The following is a 22,132-nucleotide window of genomic DNA, read 5'->3' on the forward strand; positions in this document are numbered from 1 at the left end:
CATTCAACTATTTTCCTCTACTGCAGGCCTTACAGCAAAACCTCTAGGTCTGGTCTGCTCCACTTTAAGGGGCTCAGGTGCCATCATTGAAATGAGTGGTGAGCTGTGATACTGCCCTGATGGTTTCTTTCCCCGGCTACTCTGCAGGGGAATGCAAACCTGGCATATGGTGTGTGAAATGCCTTGCAGACTAAGATACCTCAGCCCCCAAAGAGGAAACAACAGAGAGAAAAAGAATGAAGATGAATGTTCACACATCACTGCCTGGACGCTTCTACAGAACATGTGCAGTGTGAGAATTTTCAAAGGCTGACAGATGCACTTTAATAGAAAGAGGTAGAAGATAAGATTCATAAGGCTTGATTCACATTTTATAGAGGGATAGGTCTTGGGAAGCCCAGTATACCTTATAATTATGTTTTAAAATACAGTAATGTTGGATTATAACATAACTACTGCTGAAAATAAAGTGATGAGGGGTGCCTGGGTGACTCAGTCGGTTGGGCGTCTGACTTTTGCTTAGGTCATGATCTCACAGTTGGTAGGTTCGAGCCCTGGGTTGGGCTCTGTGCTGACAGCTCAGAGCCTGGAGCCTGCTTCAGATTCTATGTCTCTTTCTCTCTCTGCCCCTCCCCCACTAGTGCTCTCTCTCAAATAAATGTTAAAAAAAAAAATTTTTTTTAAAGAAAATAAAGTTACGAACTAACAAAAAGGCTTTAGCAAAGGTCAATTTCAAAGTAAAAATAAGGTAAGATTTGATCCAAAACATTCTCCTTATTCTAAGTTTTGGTAATTCTTGGGACCCTAACTGGATTAAAATAGAACGATATGACCAGTACTCTGAAGAATCATCATAGCGTGTACACAAAATAGAGAATAAATTTTTAATGGTATCAAAAACAGAACTTTTTGGCCAATTTAGTACTTGCTGGAATAAAGTTGCAAAATGTTACTCAGTAACGGACTTAGCTTCTAAATCAAGCCGGAATTACACATACTCTGTATATTACTTGAGTATATACAAGTACATTCCATGATAACATGCAGAAACATGGAAACAAGAAGAGTACTATCAAGTCAAGATCACCATCTCTATTCTCTGTTGATGAAATACACTGAAAACAAAACACCTGTTCAGTAATCCAGAATAGCTAATTTTGAAAAGGGGGTTTTAAATGTTGCTCTTTTCAAGAACTCAGATAAACTCCGTGGGGTTAAATTTGATTTTGTTTTCTCAACGTGAAAAAAGAGAAGCAGATCATCTGCTATAGCTATGGGAATATCTTTTTCTTTTTCTTCCATATCAAATTAAAAGGTTTGATAGACTTACTGTCCCCAGGAAAAAGGACTCTTCGCATTCTAGTGGTAAGAATGAATCCCTTAAAGCTCTCAGACATACGAGTGTCACACCACCTGCAGCAACATATGCTTAAAGTACCTTTAATGAGACGGTCACATGAGACAGGAGTTCAATTTTCCTGAGAACTAAAGTCGACGTATGAAATAAAACAGGGTATGAAAGTGACCTGAGTTCACAGGAGTCTCTAAATTCGAAAGAGATTGCTTCAGCTTTGCGAAGATCTCATCAAAAGCCTTTTATAGCAAGAGTCACATATTTGGTCACGGGGCTTCGGGGCCTTTTTAAGCACTCAAAAGAAGTGCTTTATGTTGTGCAAATTCCATGAAAGCCCAGGACAAGGGACTAATGGTGCTCAGGAAAACCTATAGGTGAGCCCACAGATTCCACGGCTTTTTGTAAAGAACGGAGTGGGTGAGATGCACAACTGACCAACTTTGCTCCCAGCTTGACAATTATTGGGCAGCTAAGAAAATCCTTGGAAGATAAGCAAAGACAGCACCTTACGTGGAACCTAGGGGAAGCCACTCAAAAGTGAGTTAGTTGGGGTAGAGATGGCTACTGGTCTCTTCTAAGTAACTCCTCCTTTGTATGTGAGAACCACAGAACATGTACGACAAGTAGGACAAAATATCGGCTTCACAGTCTTCTCTCCAAATTACGCATTGCAACTTCTGTTATTATTACTGTCTGCAAACTACTAAGAGGTCACGTGGGAATTGTAGTCACTGAATAGCATATAGAAGAATACAGTGCAGCTTCAATCTGAGCTCTTCTATTTGCTCTGTAATCTAATTCAAGGCACTTTAAAAATGTTTTGGTGCCTTAGTGTATTAACACGAAACAGGAGGAAAACACTCATTTACTTACCTCAAGGAGTACTACAGAGATGACTGAATCTTAAAGCACTTTGAGCTCCTCAGATGAAAAGCACTGTGGAGACAATCACAGCGGAGGAATACTCTTCCAGTGCCTCGGAATCCTGATCTATTGTGTCTTGTGTCTCAACCACGTTTTCTCGAACACTTCACAAGTAAAATCTGTGAGTGGCACTCCATCCCTTTATATACGTTAATTGTTTGGCACACAGATGTTTATATATTGAAAATAGTTGTAGTAGTCACCACTCCAAAGTTGTTTACTAATTTTCCCATAAGGTTAATGAAATGTAGCCATGATGGAGTACTTTGTGTCAAATTTAGAAAACTTTAGCTTTCTTCTGAGGTACATGTGACATAACGAAAAATTCATTTTGTTTTCAAAATAACTGAACTAGTGTTATTTATGTGAAACCACAAGTTTTTAATGACAAAAATACTGAAAGTATGCCACAGTGTCTATATATTCATCTGAAGAGTACAAAGATGGAGTTTTGAGGAAAAAAGGGTCTTAACACTATAGAAAAGAAATGTGGTTCTTAAATTGTTCAAAGGAAACATTTTAAAAATGTAATGCTTCATGTATTGAAATAAAGCAGTTAGAGGTAATAAATTATAAATACAGTAGTTCAAATATTGTTTCTTTTTTTAGCATTAGTTTTTCTAAGCAAGTTAAATTCAAAAACACCTTAAACTCTGTTATCCTCTTCTGTCAAAGGACCTGTGGAAATAGAAGCTTTTGCAGAAATCGACAACAGTAATAACACCTTGTGGTCTTTACGTAGACTACACCGGATCTTGACCATTTTAGAGTTACAACATATTTTGGTTAATACATTAGATTCAACTCATTAATATGCCTTTATATTTGGGGGAAATTGGATTGTGATTTATAACGTAGTTCACCCAAACTCAATTCCAGGTCTTGCTTGATTCTCTGCAGGAGGCTCTGTCAGACTCATAATTAAAATGATGAAAAGTGTAAATAACTTCTTTCAGACTGAAAAAATATTTGTTTTTTAAATAAAGTGCTTTAAATTCAAATATTTCTTGCCCTAAACAAAACTGAAACACACTTAAACCTGAAATCTCCATCATATCTTGACACACATATTTTAACAGGAAGAAATCAGTTTGGGGCCATTAGTGTCCTTCAAGAGTTCAGATTGGATCTAAATTGGGTTTTGCATTATTATCGTGCTCATGTTTGTACATGAAGGTTAAAAGAAAGAGGGCAACATCCAAGGATGACCAATAGGCGGTATGAGATGTGACAGCTGACCAATAGCGGCTTTCCACAAGGCCTTCTCGGAGTTCAAAGTCAATTCTGTGATCCAATTCCACTGAAAGGAAAAGAAAGTCAAACAAGTGAATAAGTATTACAATATGTTCTATATAGACTTTACCTAGAGTTGAGAATAAAAATTTAGCTAATAGAAATGATTCTTTTATCCTTTTTTCCCCCCTCTTTAAAGTGACTTTCCACTCTAATCTCATGGAAAACAAACGAACACCCAAGACAGACTCAATAGCTCAGGATTCTATTTGGGAGAGTCCTTTCCTTTGTATGCTTAGGTCAGTATGGGATAATAAAGGAATAAAACAAACAAAATCACTTGGTATCATAGAATATGTTTGGAGTAAAGAAACTGGCCTCAAATCCTAACTTTCCCATTTAATCTTTGATCCTAATCTGTAAAGTAAGAAAAACAGCCCTCTGGCAGAAGTGTGGGCCAGGCTTATGTGCAATAATGTCTGGGAGTGCATGCAGCAGGTCACTCAAACGCCCTCTCCATCACCTTGTTCTGTGGTTACTTTTTGTAATCCTAGACTGCCTTCCTCCCCATGTGGCCACCATGGCACAGCCTGGTCCCCATGCAGTCAGCAGGGCCTCACATGTGCCTGAGACACACAAGTCCTCACTAAATGTCTGTTTGATAAAGAATCCACTGGGTGGCTGGGACAGTTAAACCAGGAGGAACAGTGGTGATCCCTGGGAGGAAGGACTTCATTTATAACAGCGCTGTGCTCAAACAATTCAGGGAATTTAATCAAGTCTTTTTCTAAAAGCCACAGAAAAGTCCTTGCAATACCTGTTGGAGAAAAATCAAGGCTATAAGAGAATTGCAAAGGATCCATTTAATAAGTCCTTAGAGATAAAACACTTAGAAAAATAATACTTTGATCTCTAGGAATTCCTTTAAAAGAGTCAATGAGCTGTATAAGACTTTGAAGGAGCTATCTTAAAAACAAAGAACACCCAAATCTTTGTTCGAAGTGCCAGAAGATGTAGCAAGTGGCAAAAATCAACGAGGCTGGAGAAAAAGTTGGGTTTTGTTTTACACTGGGAATTTGGTTAGTTGCACATGGGAAATCATATCACTCTAGAGAATGATTTCATATAAATGTTTAGCTAATGCTTATTTTAAATAGGTATTTTGTGACAATATCTTTTAGTGATTTAAAAGGGCACAGAGTTGTTACTTTTCTATTCAACTATGCTTTTCTGACAAGGAATGCCCATTGATCTATCTGTATATTTTAAGGTTACCCTTAAGCAGCATAAATACCAATTAGGTTATAAAACACTTGTAAAATATATTTACAAAGTTTTTAAAACTTTTTTTCTCACTTAAATTACAATAAGCTAATCCGTAATACAGCAGAAATAGCTGAAATCTATATGGGGAACTGGGGGGTAGTAATGTCTGAATCTTTTATCTCTTGTACTCCATAGGACATTTGAGTTCGATTTGTCGGCACATTCTGGCACAAGATACAGGAAGATGAAAAACGAGGAGACTGGAATTCTCAAGCGTGAAGAAGAGAAGTCAAGCTGGAGGTAGTTACAAAGAAAAGAGGAGAAATAAAATGAAAAACAGAAGAGATGAGAAACCCACACATTCATATCGGCAAAGACCACGAAGTTATCATTTCTACTTTAAAATGCCACTGTAGAACAGCCTTTCCTAGTCCAACGGCCTTAAGTTAAACTTTTGTTTTAAAGTTAAAAAAAAGGGATTTGTGTTTTGTTATAACTATTATTTGGCTTTGATTTTATGTCCCTGAGATTTATTCTTAAATGTGGTTACTGTTGTGAAACACTGCCTTTCATATACTAGACACTCAAATGCTGAACTTAATTATTGCCCTACTCTATGCCCTTGTCATTCTTACCACCTACAGTCAGTATGGTTAACTAGACTTGCCATCTCTCACCCTGGTTATTTATGTGTAGGCTATCCTCATCAAAACGGGAATTAGGTAGCCAGCCTGTACCTGATGAATCTGTTTTAGTCTCTCATCCTCCTTCCAAGGTTTACAACAGGTAGTGTGGTTGCCAGTGCAGGTGACCTCACAGGTGCTGGTTCTGCAGGCGGATGGATGGAATAAGGTGGGCCTACGTCTCACATCTCTTCCTTTTCTGTAGGTCACAGAATTCCCAAGGGAGCAAGGGTCTAGATGGCAGTTACCATTCTTTATGTGCCGTGAGATGAGCTCTTGGCCCAAATAGGCCTAAATCTATATGGAGTTGCCTTGGTCCTATTTTCTTAATATTAGCACATCAAAAATGAGTGGCACAACACAGTGGGTAGTTTTTTCCTAGTTTTACTCACTGAATTAGGTCAAAGAGAAAGGAAAACATAATATCATCACTCTGTCCCTTTTTTCTCTCTTTTGAGTGCCTTAAGTGCTAGAATTCCTCTATCCACAAAGAAAGGAATGAGATCCTGAACTGAAGAGAAGTGAAACTGAGAAAAAATACTGTGGGATCTTATCAATCATCAGCAGTTGCCTTATACTGCCTTAAAGCATGGGTTATTTTCTTTTCTGGGGAGTCTGGCACAGAGGCCTAGTTCCCTTCCTATTCCCCAGAGTGAATGTTTGCAGTGTATGAAGTATGTAGGAGTGAAGTGTCATCAGGACTGTGCTTTCATCAGAGAACTCTCTGCACAAGGCTTGTCCACATGGATACTGTATTAGAAAACATAACACATGTGAATAGGAAGTGCACATCTTAGTCTTAAAATGTGTACTAATTGGACAGGTTTCTATTGCTTAATGGCTTTAACTTCCTTGGAGAGAAATTTTCAAAAACTTAATGAATCTTAAAAGTGGTCTTATTTGTAAGTATTAATTTTGGTCATAATTGCATGATTTTTGGCTACGGCAGACACCAAGAAAAATACCAGTAAAGCAAGTTGTGTTTTCAAACGACTAGCAAAAGCTTCTTTCATAGTAAAAAAGATTATGCTGAGTTCTTGCTGGGTAAATTATGTCTTGTTATTTCTGTGTTGCCTCAGAGCAACTATACATTTCATGTGGTTAGGTGTTTGACATCAAGGAATATTTACATTTTGTGAACGCTCATAATTTCAAATATATTTAAGGATATTCTCTGTCCTTGATATTATAATCAGTTTTCATATCTGCCAAAATAATTTCCCAACACTAATCTGTCCTGAAAGATATTCAAATACCTAATGTTTGATAACAGATGGGCTTTGTGGGTAAATCTTGAATACAAAAAAACTCCAGGGGATGGCCCTCTACAATCTGGTTTAAGAAACTTTTCCAATCACATTCAAAACTATTCCCTTCTATTCATCCTTGGCTCTTCTCAAGAAAACTAACTACATACATACATACCTCTACATACCCTGTGCTTTTCCGTATGCGGTTTCTTCTCCCTGCAATGTCTTTTCATCACCGTGTGTCCAAATTCTACCTCCACAGAGCCTTTTATAATTTTTCGAGGTGAAAGCATTTTCTCATTCCCTAGAACTGACGGAGTCCTTTACCAGTACCTTTGTTATGTGGCTCATCACATCTACCATATGTTATAAATATTTATGTAGCAATCTACTTCTCTACTAGGTAAATATATATTCTCTAGAAAATGCTCAATTTCCACACTAGCATTTAGTATCTTTATGGGCAGTACTGAAGTCTGTTTCATTTTGGTATCTTTTCTAGTGGCTATCTTGGTACTTTGGCTCATGGTAAACATTTAATAAATAATTGTTAAATGCAAAAAAGTAGGGGAAGAGAAATAGAAGCCATACACACATTACCATTTGAATCAGTTTGGTGTAGTTAATGTTTAGATAGCTGGGATGGTTTTAAGATAATACGTGTAAGGGCTACTTGAACGCAGGATAAATGAGTGGATTAACTTCTGTGTTGAATTAAATATGCAAAAACCAAAGTCAAATAATTTCTTCATGGATGTGACTAACTATTATTACATGAGCAGGGGGCAGAGAGAGCACTTATATAAGATCATTCCTTAAGGGAAATTCATGAAGTTTCATCAAAACAAACTGTTGCTAGGGAGCATAAAAACACAAATCAGTTTGTTATATTAAAATACTGTTTTGGAATTTTTATCAAGGAAGTTTTTTTGAAAACAGAAAAAATATGTATGGAAATTAGCAATTACATAGAGAAGTTGTAAAATTAAATGTGGTTAAAAATCCAAGGAAAAACCTGTAACATTTTTTGTTAAAGACAAAATCCAATATTAAAAAAAAAAAAAAAAAAGGAAAAGGAGAGGAGCTGTGGAAAAAGGAATGAAAGTTAATGATAAAAATGATTTTAAACTAAGATTAATCCTTAGTGGCACATTTAGAATCTGCTAAAAATTAAGAGACTGAAAATATCTCTTGTATCCAATAATGCTAATTTTTAAATGCAAACCTACCCTTCTTAAAGAAAAAAATATTTGTGTTGAAACCAGATAGCAGCAGCTAGGGCACACGCACAGCCCTAAGTAGTAGCGGTACTGATACCTGAAATACCTAGGAATAATTACATTTCTTACACTATGAGACTTTATATCTAAATGTCTTACATGTAAAGAACAGTGAACCTCTTTGAAGCCTTTGGGACAATAAAGGAGGAAGATGACCTCATGCTTTTCTTCCCTCTCCAAAAGGTTGCTTCTTTGTAGGAATGTACAGGAGTATCATTTTAGCACACTAAGGGACTAATCAATACTTGGGTTTCAGGACCCCTACTATTTAAGGTTAGAATATACAGGAAAAAATTACATATCAAATGGTCTGTAATGGTTAACATTCAAGCTGATCTCATAGAAGAACTGATGCAAGTTTTCAGTGAGCAGAAGACCTGTAAGTGGATCATTTTTATTGTACTCTGAGTGCTATTCCTGACATATACCATACCGAGGGTATTATCTTTATTCTGCATTACATTTTCCGGAAAAAGAAGTTGTGGGAGATTAAAGAACGATTCCTGAAGTCTGAAATCTGTGAAAAAAAAACACAAGATGCTGTAAAGTGTTGGCTGATGGTTACAAAGGGCCTTCAATGATGCAGTGGCCAAAAGTTAGAACAACACTCCCAAATATGCTGATTAAACCTAGCATACATAAAGAAGTACACACTTTGGTTTTTATGAAGAGCTCTTTCATGGAAAATGTAAGCATCGTTAACTTTGCAATACAATGTCATAATCTGTTAACACCCAGATATCCCCCAAATTAATAGCTCATTTAAGTTCTAACCTTGAGGCAAAACAATGTTAAAAGAAACAGATATTTTCTTTCCGTAATATGATACAAACATAAGGGAGTACAAGAAATGAAACCGTAAAACTACCGTAAATAAGCCCGGACTTTTCAAAAGAAATGAAGACTAGCTATTGATATTCAACTTGATGAGAATAAAGTGGTTTCAATTGACAACACATACTCTTCAAAGACAGAAACCCTGATGGATCATGAAAATTCAAAGCCTGTGTCCATCCTACCCTCAAAAAGCAAGAGAATCAAAGTTGGCAGCTTCAGAATAAAGGTCATCAGGAACAGAGGCAATCAATGCGAGCAGGACGAAGAAAGGAAGGAAGCCAGAATCACCTAATCACAATGACCAAATCCCAGAAAGAAGGCTTAAGGAAGAAAGGTTTTAGGATTTGCAAGATACAGCCACTATGTGCATAATAGAGCAACTATGACATAAAAAAACATCCAAATCAGGATTACAAAGAAGAGTGTATTATTGAAGCAAGTCTAACAATTAGTAAGGCAAATCTTGAGAATCTGATTTTAAAAGGTGGAATTCTACTATAATAGTTTAATTTTAATAGTTACACCTATGTCTAGAGATAAATATCTGTAACTAAGACTCACGATTAGCTCATATTTAGTGGAGTCTATAGTCTACAAGGACTTTACCATTAAGACCAACAAAGAAAGAATTTATACGCAAGACTGACAGAAAATGTATTTTGTTAAGCTATCAAAGTATAATGATGCAATGCAGCTGAGCACCTCTATTAATTGTTGTCCTGAAAGAAGAAACAGGTTTCTCTGTTATCATTTTGAAATTACTATGTTAAATAGTAAAAAGACCACAGGAACAGCTTTCTTCCTTCAGATCCTATGGATTCTCTCTTTGTCTTCATTACCCTTTCTTGGGGGCTCAAATCCCACTTCATTCTTGTTCCCTCAGTCACCCTAATGTTTATTTACTAGCATCATTGCTGTGTATTAACATTACAAGGAATTGTGACTTTTTACCTGTCATCTTACAAAATTCTTTTAAACTATTTTTCTTCAGAAACTTTAGAGCTGTGATCTCTGTATGTCACAACAGAGTTTTGTATTTTTACAGCCGCATTTCTGAATAAGTAGAAGTGAAAGCTTAAGTCAGCAATAATAAAATGAAAAAAATGAATTTTATACAAATATCAAAGTCTGAAATGAATTTTCTAGGCAGTGTTCAAAAGGCTTACAATTATAAAATTTTTAGTAATCAGAGTCTCACATAAATAGGAGTAAGTTAAAAAATGCTATTGGTCCGAATAGAAATGTCCAACTCAGGAATGTCCGGGATAATGGCTCCTGGAGTAGGGCTAACTGTGGAGAAAGATCCAGCCTCTAGAACCACCACACTTGAACTTCCTTTTTAAGTATGTTTGATGGATGGCAATGGACACTGGTCATTTTAAAATACAGAGTAGCAGACACAACAAGAAGACAAGGCTACAAGTATCTGAAATAAAATCTGTTTAAACATTTATAGAGAAAGAAAGGAAAAGTTTTCCCTGATTGCTATAGTAACAAAAAGCAGCTAGTCTGAGAATCTACATTTCTTTATATAAGTCAATGGAAAAATAGGACTTACTAGTCTTCTTTTATGGACACTTGAAAATAAGGCTCAAATTTAGACCCTTGGGATTAAATACATATTAAATGTATAAGAGTTTCACAACTATTCAAGATTTTAAACCTTAGAAGTCTACTGGAAAGAATTAAATAGAGCTCCATTCCAATGCTAAGTCCAGCATAACTATCCATTCACTTATTCATTTCTTGAATATCTACTTTACACTAGGTAGCTGGGATAGAACTGGAAACCACACAGCGGATCCAATACAATATAAGCTTGAAGGTCTTTGTAATTGGGCTGGATGAATGAAACTCTGGAATTAGCAGCAGGATGGCTTTTAAAAAGTATCAAGAATATACACAGCAGAGGTTTAAAGCAATTACATGAATTTTTAAGGCTGAGAAGACCATATTTTTTAAAAATCTACTTTCTAAAAATCAGGGTGCTTTCTCCCAAAGAGATTTGTTTTATGCTTGGTGTTTAAGACCCTTGTGCCACCAGGCCCTGATTATTAATGTTCTTAATTCTTCATTCACCAATGCAGAGAGCAAAACTGCATTTACCTGGAAATTATACTTAAAAATATAATCAGGGGCATCTGGATGGCTCAGTCGGTTAAGTATCCAACTCCTGATTTCAGCTCAGGTCATGATCTCACAGTTGTGAGATTGAGCCCTGTGCCAGGCTCCATGCGAAGTGTGGAGTCTGCTTTGGATTCTCTCTGTCTCTCTGCCCTTGCCCTGCTTGCATGCTCTCTCTCTCTCTCAAAAAATAAATAAAAAATATAATCAGAGGAAAAGTACTTTTTTTAAAAAAAAGCTAACTTATGCTTTACATTTTAGAGTTGACTGCTACCATTAGTATCTTCATCCTCCCCGCCTTCAAGTTGTAAGAGATAGAGTATTAACTTAAAGTAAGAAAAATATGAACTAACATGCAGAATCCAGAAAGCCAGAACTGCTATGTGGAAGGGTCTGTGTTGCAACAGTGGTAGTGGGAAGCGAGCCAAGTGACTTCTTCTCGTCTTCTATTGAGTCTTTTGATGTCTCAGATGGCTGTGATGTAGATGAGCGTCCAAATCTCGAGAACAACATCCCTCCAAGGCCCTTTCCAATGCTAGCAGCCCCTATATTTCGCAAAACAGGGCAGTCAGTCTGTTGGAATCACACCACATACCAAGCTAAAGAGCACCATCCATAGTTACAGCCAATTGGCAGAGGTTCCAAGTCCTAGTCATATTTTTCCAGGGTGGGAACATAGGAAAGTTACAATTTACACTGTAGGTTTCTAAGTAAAAATGGTGTTGAATAGAATGAGAGTTGTACAAACTGCAGGAATACAGTGTACAAAAGAATAAAGATTCTATTTTATTCAAGTGATCACTGTTGATTACAATATTTGGGAAGATTAAAAACGTTAATGAAAGAATAATACCATTGACAGGGGCATATATTTACTATTGATATGCTTTACTACTGAAGTTAAGTGAGTATGTTATAAAAAGCTATCAATAAACAAATCTGGGAGTATGACAAAGTGAAATCTCAATGAAAAGCCTATTTATAGTGCCATCTTGTGGCACTTTATATTAAGGCAACCTGTAACTAAAAAAAACGGACAAATTCAAGAGGCACATAAACCAGCGCTACCCCAAACATTGTGGCTGGTGCTGGAGATGATTCAAAGAAATTAAATATCCTTGCTGACCCCAGGACAGACACGGTTTGAGAGACTGTTAAGACATGAATTGCAGAACTGGTTGGCAGGGGCACCCTTAGAACTCAAGCACTCCCTCATTTTACAGATGAGGAAGCAGACCATTAAAAATGATGGGACTTCCCCAAGATCTCATGGTAGGTGGTAGGGCCAAGATTAAAATGAGGGCCTTGATTCCCAGACCTTTCCTTGTCTATCCAGCTATCTCATATTCTAAATGTACAAGATCTGATCTAGTTAGAGAACCTTTGGGGATTTTAGCTCTCAAGTATGAACAGTGAGAGGGTAGTTAATTCTAGACATGGGGATTAAATGTTGGATGTTTTGTAATATGCAGAGTATTTTCAAGTACCCTCAATTTAATGCCTATCTAAAAAAGTACTTACATTTACTGATAAGAAATACTTAAGAGAAATTACCTAATATGCTTGCTTTGCCTATGTTTGTTATAGATTCCCCGTAGTGTCGACGGGACAAGACTGGTGAGGTCACAGGGCTTGGTATTGTTGAAATGCCTTCATTCTCTGAAATTGAGGTAGGTTCTTTTGCTGGGTGGAGAAAGCTTGGCTTCATATGCTCATAAGGTAGAGGATTAGAAGTATTATACCAGTGGATCTGGACAGGTGAAATGTTGCTGTAGTGTTTCAGTATTAATGGTTCTAATCTATAAGCCTTGATTTAAAAAAAAAAATGCAAAGAAACACAACATTAAGGCACAATGCTTGGATTTTAGTAAACTGTTTATTCTTATTCTATTGCATGCTCAATAGACCTTAGGGAATTAAAAAAAAAAAAAAACACCTGGTATTTCTAACATGCATTCCCATTTGTTCACTATTAATAATATGTAATTTGGTCTAATTATATATCCTTAATGATGAGATTATGGAAAAAACCAATTAGTGTTGGTCTAAGCTAACAGTGCCCATTAATTTGTTTTTCAGAAAAACAGATTCATTTTTATTAGGTTCTGATATCATATAACAATTAGATTTATGTTAGTCTCACCAACAAAGCTGAAGCAATAAACAGTAAACTAGGACACAGTAAATAAAGCCAATCTGTAACATCTTAGAAGCTCTTTGTAAACTCTATTTTCAAATAGATTAACATAGTAACAGCACAAATTAGATGCTGATTAAAGACCATTTGTCTAATGTGAAGAAGGGATGATATAGCAGAAAAGACAATGAATGGACTTGGCATTAGAATTCCCCAAGTTCACATTCTGGCCTCTGTCACTAACTGAATAATACCTACCAAGTCACAAGGTTTCAGAGTCACTGTTTCCTGAGCTGTAGAAATCAGATTAACACTTCCTACCTCACAAGGATGTTGGCAAGAACAGACAACATTTGTAAATACTGCTTAGCACAGTTCTGACATAAACTTTATTTAAAAAAACTTTACTTAAAAAAATCACAGGAAAAACTATAAAATGAATAATAAAAAATAACTTAATAAAATGACATTGGAGCCCTCCTTTATGATATAACAAAACTTTAAGATTATACCAAGGACAGGGTATACACTGATAACTCAGAGTTCCCCTACAAACTCAAGTTCACTTTCAAGTTACAAGATAATGAGTAAAATGAATATATATTAATGAAATACTAAATGGTTAGCTGGGTGTTTTTACATATATTTTACTTAATCCTAACCATCTTAGGAGGTAAAATTTTGTCATCTGCATTACATAGCTAAGTCCTGGGAGTGACTTGGCCAAGATTGTGCCGTCTGTATTTGAATCTAATACTAGATTTTCAGTGAAATTCATTTCTTAAAGATAGCATTTTTGATTCTTTAACACATAGGGAATTGTTAAAATTTTAGTATTTAATCAATGCTATATTTTCTTGGTACTAGCTAAAGATACTTGAAAAGACTTCGCACAATTACACAAAGCAAACTTTCTGAGAATGAAGGTTATTTAAAATAGTTTCTTTTAAATTTAGTTCTATCTAGCCTTGTCCCCAAAAAGATTTAAGAAGCGTTTTTCTCATCTAAAAATCTTACTTGGTAGTATACAATTTACCCAGATGCAAGATCACTGGAGTGATTAAAAACATTAAACACTAAACATTAAAAAATTATTAACAGTATAAACATAAAAGAGAATGAAAAACCCCAGATTTAAAATTCGACCAGGCTAAAATAAATTCTTCCACTTTTTCATGTTTAATACATTTCAAATAGGGTCTACCAAACACATTTCAATATGGTACATGTTTTAAAGAAAAAAAAAATTAAAATGGAATTTTCAAAATTTGTGATTGCTGGGTTATTGGTATTACAATTGGTTGTGGTTAGACAGTCCAGAAGATTCCTATTCCTTGTACTATTTGTCCAGAGATAATAGTTTTACATTATGCTCTTATAACATAGATCACCTCTGAGGTATTTCTGAGCCCTAAATTAACCAAAACACCAATGTCTTAAAGATATGAACCTATGAAAATATAATCAGATAAATCAACTCATTTCTCATTAGTTCAGTTGTACCTTGCAATATTTCATACAGAGTCTTTTATGAATAATTTAATGTTGAGGGAAAAATGTCTATAACTGCAACTCACCACTGGATCTGTTGGATGAAAAATATTCAGTAACCGATTACAAATCTCTCTGGGCAAAATATGGTCTTGACTTCCAGTGTTTCCTGGGCGGATGCCACGCAATGCCAAGAAAACCGCTAATGGGGATCCCATGCAGAAGAAATTCTCAACCTAAAATGATAAAGTCATCCCAAATTTTAAAACTGGTGGTAGTTTTTCTCAGCAGAATTTGGGCACAACATAACACATGGCAAAATATGAACAATAAAATTATCTTCAAATATGTCTTTTTTCACAAGCTTTGTTCAGATGGTATCTGCCATAATTATATGCCAACCATTAATTGGTCTAAAAAAATCCATTTTTAGAAGCAACTTCATTATCTTTAAATCTAACAGAAAACAAAAAATGAGAAGAAGAAAAGGAGAAGGAAGACCATTTCATTGTGTGTTTTCACACACTAGTCCAAGTTTTATCAAGCTACTATTTTGTGTGAAGTAATATTCTAATGCTATCAACGTTTTAATAAAGACCAATAAGGCAGAGGAATCCTGTGGGGGAGGCATAATAAAATAAATGAATAGGGGGAAAGCCTGCTGTAAGAGTGGGATAATTAATTCCACCTCAGAGTTTTTACACAGGAGGAAGCATTTTTTTCTACATTGTTAAGTTTTTTTTTTAATTCCAGTATAATTAACATACATTGTTATATTAGTTTCACGTGTAAAATATAATGACTCAACAATTCTATACATTACTCAAAGCTCATCACAGTAAGTGTCCTCTTAATTCCCTTTACCTATTTCATCCATGTTCCACCCACCTCCCCTCTGGTAACCATCAGTTTGTTCTCTATGGTTAAGAGTCTGTTTTTTGGTTTGTCTTGTTTTTTTCTTTGTTCCTTTGTTTTGTTTCTTAAATTCTACATGAATGAAATCATATGGTACTTGTGTTCCTCTGGCTGACTTATTTCACTTAGCACTGTACCCACTGGATCTATCCATGTTGCTGCAAATAGCAAGATTTCATTCTTGTTTTTATGGCTGAGTAATATTCCACATCTTCATCCGTTCATCTATCAATGGACACTTAAGTTTTTCCACAGTGGCTGCACCAGTTTTCATTTCCACCCACAGTGCACAAGTATTCCTTTTTCTCCACATCCTCTCCAATACTTGCTGTTTTTTGTGTTTTTGATTTCAGCCATTCTGACAGATGTGAGGTGATACCTCACTGTGGTTTTGATTTGCATTTCCTTTATGCAAAGGATATGATATTGAGCATCTTTTCATGTGTCTGTTGGCCATCTGGATGTCTTCTTTGGAGAAAAGTCTGTTCGTCTTCTGATACACAGGAGAAAACATTTGCATTGGCCATAAAAAACAAAAAGGATTTCTACACCTGGGGCTGGTCATTGGGGCCAGAAAGGAGGACATTTTAGGCTGATACAATCACATGAACTAAAGCAGAGGCAGGAGAGAACCTGGCTCAATTTAGGAAGTATAAGTAGTCTGACATAGTTGAAAAATTGGGTGTCAGGAAAATGTAACTTGGAATGAGAATGCACAGAATCTTGACTACTTGGTTAAAACAGTAGGACTTAATCGATTTTATGAGTAGTGAAGGAGAACAGGATTTGACCCATGTTTTAGGAGGTTAGTAAACCTGGTAGTAGTATGTGGATGAACTGGAAAATTTAGAGTCTGGTGACTCAGAGACAAGTTAGGAAACTACTGAAAGTGTTTAGGCAAGAGATAATCTGAACCTGGGCAGGGCGAGATGTTCCATTCAGAAATAGAAATGGGAGAGGAGAAGGTGGAATCAATATGACTGAATGAAGATGAGGATGAGGAATGAGTCAGAGGCAAGTCACAAGGTTTGGGTCTGGCTGACTGGGAAGACAGTGGTTCCATCAACTGCAACAGGAAACTCTAGGTAAGTTCTGTTTTTGTTCACAATTAAGTTTGAAGTATCTGTGACGTATCTAATTTACAGGGGCTGAAATTCTAAGGCAAGAGATACAGAATTGGATATGTCATCTCCCAACTCTATGTATCACCATTACAGAAGTAACACGTAAAACCAAGAGAAGTGGTAAGATGGCTTATGAAGTGCATAGATATGCATAGTGCATATCTCTCAAAATAAACAAACATTTAAGAGTAAAAAGGAGGAGTGCCTGGGTGGCTCAGTCAGTTGGGCATCTGACTTCGGCTCAAGTCATGATCTCATGGCTGGTGAGTTTGAGCCCCGCATTGGGCTCTGTGCTGAAAGCTCCGGAGCCTGGAGCCTGTTTTGGATTCTGTGTCTCTCTCTCTACTTCAAAAATAAACATTACAAAAAATTAAAACAAAAAAGAAAAAAGGAGAAGGGCTTTAGCGAGAACTACATTTGATTAGCAGAGGAAGGAGGTAAGACTACAAAAGGGGAGGAAAGGAGAACCACGATAATGCAGTATACATGAAAGGCACTCGAGAGGGCTTCTAGAAAACTGGTGTGGTCAGCAGCACTGGATTATATATAGAACATGACACTTTACCTCTTAAGGTCGCCTAACTTCTCTCATATATCCCATTATCCTGATGGGTGAGACGTCCCAAATTCATCATTCCATCTCATCTCCAACATCTAAGAAGTTATTGCACTTCACCTCATGGTCTTTCATCTGGACTATAACTATATATACTTGTCTCTGCCTCCAGTTTTACGTCCCTTTAATCTCTTCCCCACACTACATCTGAAGCGACTCTTCTTTTTTCCCCCAAATAACGAATATATATTTTGAAAATGGTACCTCCATGTTAAAGAAGGTTTGAGAAAGTTTTTGTTTACTTTTAAAGGACTGGGTAACTTCGACATGTCTGAAGGCTGAGGAAAATTAACTTGTGTTAAATTAAAACTATAAGAAAAAGCATTTGAAATGGTAGATAGTAACTGGGCTGTCTGGGTGGCTCAGTCAGTTGAGTGTCCAACTCTTGATTTTGGCTTAGGTCCTGAGCCCTGGGTTCGTGGGTCTGAGCCCTGCATTGGGCTCTGGCTCTACACTGACACCATAGAGCCTGCTCGGGATTCTCTTTCTCTCTCTCTCTCTTTCTCTCTGCACCCACCCCCCCCCCCCCTTTTGCATGCTCTTTCTCAAATAAACATAAAAAAAAGAAAACAAAAAAACATCATAGACAGTGACACAGATGAAAACACCAACTTCTGAAAGGATTAAGATAATTAAAATAATAAAGGATAGGGAAAGATACAAAATATAGTTGAGATAGAAGAAAATTTAAGTAAATACTTTTTTTTTATGTTTATCTTAGAGAGAGCGAGACAGCATGCATGCACATGTGCATGCATGAGTGGGGGAGGGGCAGAGAGAGAGGGAGACAGAGAATCCCAAGCAGGCTCCATGCTCTCAGCACAAAACCCAGCAAGGGGCCAGAATGCAACAAACCATGAGATCATGACCCGAGCCAAACTCCTATGCTCAACCAATGGAGCCACCCAGGTGCCCCAATCCTTTCTTTTTTTTTTTTTTTTTTAAATACACTTTAAAGTTTATTTTTGAGAGAGATGGAGAAAGAACACAAGTGAGCAGGGGAGAGGCAGAGACAGAGGAGCAAGACAATCCCAAGCAGGCTCTATGCTCACTACAGAGCTCAATGTGGGCTCAAACCCACGAACCTTGAGACCATGACCTGAGCTGAAATCAAGAGTTAGTCGCTTAACTTAATGAACCACCCAGGCACCCCTATGTAAATCCTTTCTGCTTGATGTATACATACCTGTAAATACATGTACATCCTAGAAAAATGCTTTATGCTTTGGTCAGGCATTTCATAAATTTTTGTTAAATTGTTATAAAACAACTTTTCTTTCTTTATGATTGGTATGCAGTTTGACAGACAAACACACAAAGGAATTCTTCTTTTTTTAAAATGTTTATTTATTTTGATAGAGAGAAAAATAGAGCACGAGTAGGGAGACACAGATTCTGAAGCAGGCTCCAGACTCGGAGCTGTCAGCACAGATCCCAATGTGGGGCTTGATGTCACAAACCCGAGATCATGACCTGAGCTGAAGTCAGATGCTTAATTGACTGAGCCACCCAGGCACCCCACAAAGGAATTATTCTAAGAGTAATGACTGATTTAGTGAAATCTACACCCATCAAAGAATTTTCAAGGTGAAAAAGAGCTTTGGACATTTAATCTAACCTTTTCCAGAGATGAGTAAGCAGACGAATTCAGAGATATTAAATAATTGGCCAATGTTACATAACCAGTTAGTGGCCAAGTTTCGTGATCACAACCAAATTTTCCCACTCTTCAGACCAATATTTGTCAATAGTTTTTCTTTGTTTTTAAAGTTTAGTGGTCACCTGTAACAGACTTAACACCTATACTCTGAAAGTAAACCCATCTTTTGGTTAACAGGCATAGAAAGACTTCTGTTTCTTCTAGATCCCTGGAGTTCTAAATATTAATTTGCCAGTCATCAGATAGTCCTTTTTAAATTTCAGATTTCTGTATTTTTCCTCTGAGTAATTAAATAACAATTAAAAATTCATATTATTAGACTACACGAGTATATACTACAAGAATACACAATTATAGTGTTTAAGTTCTAGTAATATGAATATTGAATTTTGAGATCCTAATACTTGGTGGATCATACTCTACTCTCCAGTAAAAAAAATCCAGGACATGAAATACAAGAGTTTACTTTTTCTATCAGATCAATTCTGCATATTTAACATATTGATCATATATAAAAATGGTGGTAAGGAGGCACCTGGGTGGCTCAGTGGGTTAAGCATCCAAGTCTTTTTTTTGGCTCAGGTCATGATCTCACAGTTCACGAAATCAAGCCTTGCACTGGATTCTGTGCTGACGGTGTGGAGACCGCTTAGGATTCTCTCTCTTCCTCTCTCTCTGAGTCCCTCCCCCACCCTCAAAATAAATAAATAAACTTAAAAAAAAATGGTGGTAGAGATGGAACTCAACTTCCAGGTGGGATCACTACAAAGATCATGCTCATATACTTTTTAAATACATAAATTTACCTTATGGCTTTTAAATATATATTTTTTAATGTTTATTTCATTATTGAGAGACAGAGAGAGACAGAGCATGAGCATGGGAGGGGCAGAGAGAGGGGGAGACACAGAATCTGAAGCAGGCTCCAGACTCCAAGCCGTCAGCACAGAGCCCGACGCGGGGCCCAAACTCACAAACCACGAGATCATGCTCTGAGCCAAAGCTGGATGTTTAACCGACTGAGCCACCCAGGTATCCCAACCTTATGGCCTTTAAATATGGAAGTTGAAAAAAAAAAAATTGTAAGTCATAGAGATAGATTCTTATAAAAAATTTTCTACATCATTCCATTACTTAAGCAGTATGTTAAGTTCTTGTGATAAAAGATATTTCAAGAAGAGATGACATAGTACACTATATATGTGTATACATTCAAAAGGAAATGAGTATTAGGGAGCTTATGACATGCTCCATTTAACACTGCAAATGAGTTATTTGTTGTTCAGCTACAGGCTATGTCCTTTCCAACAGGCAGGTCAAGGTCGACATCTCTCTATCATTTTTTATTCTTCTAAACAACTACTTTACCACAGCTCCATTCTGATGCTCAAAAACCCTTCACATGAAATATAAGTTCTTTATTTCTAGCTCTTCCTGTTATCCCACAGCCCCTTTGCCCCAAATCCTGTAAATTCTAGCTAAACTGTTTTGCCTACCCTGCTCCAAACCAACCACATACACCCCATCCTGTGCTTTTGTCATATACTTCTCACTGAATGAAAGCAAGCTTTCCATCCATCCCTAAAATCATCACTATATGCTTCCGCTTATTTTTCTTATCATCCATAACTAGCTGGTTACTAAGGCTTGTTATTTCTAAATACTAAATATTTCCCAAATCTATCTATATTTTTCTCTTTCCACTACTTGAGATTATTTCATGTTTCTTGGAGGTACTATGGGGTCATACCCCTTCACACCCCTGTTGTGCTGTTTCTCTTTTACACAGAATAGCATTTCTCTTTTCCTCCACTTGGCAATATCCACTTTACTGAGATTAAGTACAAATGTCATTCCTTTGTAAACCTTTCCAAGCAAAATTACAACCTCTCTCTCATGTATATATCATTCTATAAGCTACTAATCGTACCGATAACGCTGTGTTACAGATCCTGAGGGCTGGGGAGCCATCTTGTCCACCCTTTTCCTTGTAAAACCCCAAAACTAGCAATGTCCAACACACAGTATGTGTTCAGTTTATATTCATTTGAAAGAAAAATTCAGATTTCACTTGAATCCTACTGTCACACTTCAAATGATGTTTGAAAAGAAATTGAGATAAATGATGGAAATCTTATCTCTCTCTTTCCTTACCTTAAATTTTAAGGCAGGTGTTTGTGTCATGGATGACGCCTTCAATCCATGTAGCCGTTCTTCTATTTCTCTCAGTCTAGGAAGCAGTAGGAGATAATGTACTAATATTTATATTCACAATTTTATAAATATTAGATGCTCACTAGTTCACTAAAGTATAAAGAAGAAAATGATGAGCCATTATCCAATCCCTCAAATTAATCCCTGTTGACAGTATTTGATACATGCACCTGCTACAGTCTATAAAACATTTATAAAATGATTAGTAAAAGTAGCCCTACTCTTCGTAATAGCTGTTGTTAACAGCTTTTTGGGAGGATCCTTTAGGGAAATGTGAGGCAAATACAAACATTTATATGACCTTAAAAAAAAAAATCACACTAAATGTTTGCACCATATACACAGTTCTATGCTTCTTTTTTCTACACTTAATAGTGAATCTTGGAGGTCTTTTCATTTCATTGCCTCCTGATCTACTTCAATCTTTGTAACAGCTGTATAATTGTCCTTCATACAGATCAACCACAGTTTATTAATCCTTCTCTGCTGATGAACATTTGGGTTACTTCAAATTTTTCCCATTATTATGTTTTGTATCTACTTACATTTAATAAATAATGGAACTAAGGTTCTGTTTTTTTTTTTTTTAAAGGTGCAGCTCATTTTCTAAACCTGTTTATTATTTTCTTTTTACTGGATTTTATATCTAAAAGGCTGCTCTGAAGTGGTGCTGGGAAAACAGGGCAGCGACATGCAAAAAAATGAATATGGACCCCTTTCTTTTTTTCTTTTTTTTTTTTAATTTTTTTTTCAACGTTTTTATTTATTTTTGGGACAGAGAGAGACAGAGCATGAATGGGGGAGGGGCAGAGAGAGAGGGAGACACAGAATCGGAAACAGGCTCCAGGCTCCGAGCCATCAGCCCAGAGCCCGACGCGGGGCTCGAACTCACGGTGGACCCCTTTCTTATACCATACACGAAAATAAACTCAAAATGGAGGGGCGCCTGGGTGGCGCAGTCGGTTAAGCGTCCGACTTCAGCCAGGTCACGATCTTGCGGTCCATGAGTTCGAGCCCCGTCAGG

At 36.7% G+C, this 22,132-nt stretch overlaps 1 protein-coding gene across 10 annotated transcripts in view; it reads right to left on the reverse strand.

Annotated features, from left to right (window-relative positions):
* Positions 1–870: 870 nt before the first annotated feature.
* Positions 871–22,132, reverse strand: part of DDHD1 (DDHD domain containing 1) — a 109,473-nt gene continuing 88,211 nt past the window's right edge. For 7 of the 10 annotated variants that reach the window (XM_023255698.2, XM_045059925.1, XM_045059923.1 and 4 more), the window contains 6 exons: positions 21,049–21,124; positions 14,666–14,815; positions 12,506–12,758; positions 11,305–11,496; positions 8,424–8,507; positions 871–3,578 (listed from right to left, as the gene is read on the reverse strand). In XM_023255698.2, the coding sequence (XP_023111466.2) occupies positions 3,397–3,578; positions 8,424–8,507; positions 11,305–11,496; positions 12,506–12,758; positions 14,666–14,815; positions 21,049–21,124 (937 nt within the window). In that variant the 3' untranslated portion in view covers positions 871–3,396. The remainder of the gene's footprint in view (positions 3,579–8,423; positions 8,508–11,304; positions 11,497–12,505; positions 12,759–14,665; positions 14,816–21,048; positions 21,125–22,132) is intronic. The other 3 variants (XM_045059930.1, XM_045059929.1, XM_045059926.1) reach the window with 1 other exon arrangement.

Source organism: Felis catus, chromosome B3 (assembly GCF_018350175.1).
Source record: "Felis catus isolate Fca126 chromosome B3, F.catus_Fca126_mat1.0, whole genome shotgun sequence".
NCBI lineage: Eukaryota > Metazoa > Chordata > Mammalia > Carnivora > Felidae > Felis > Felis catus.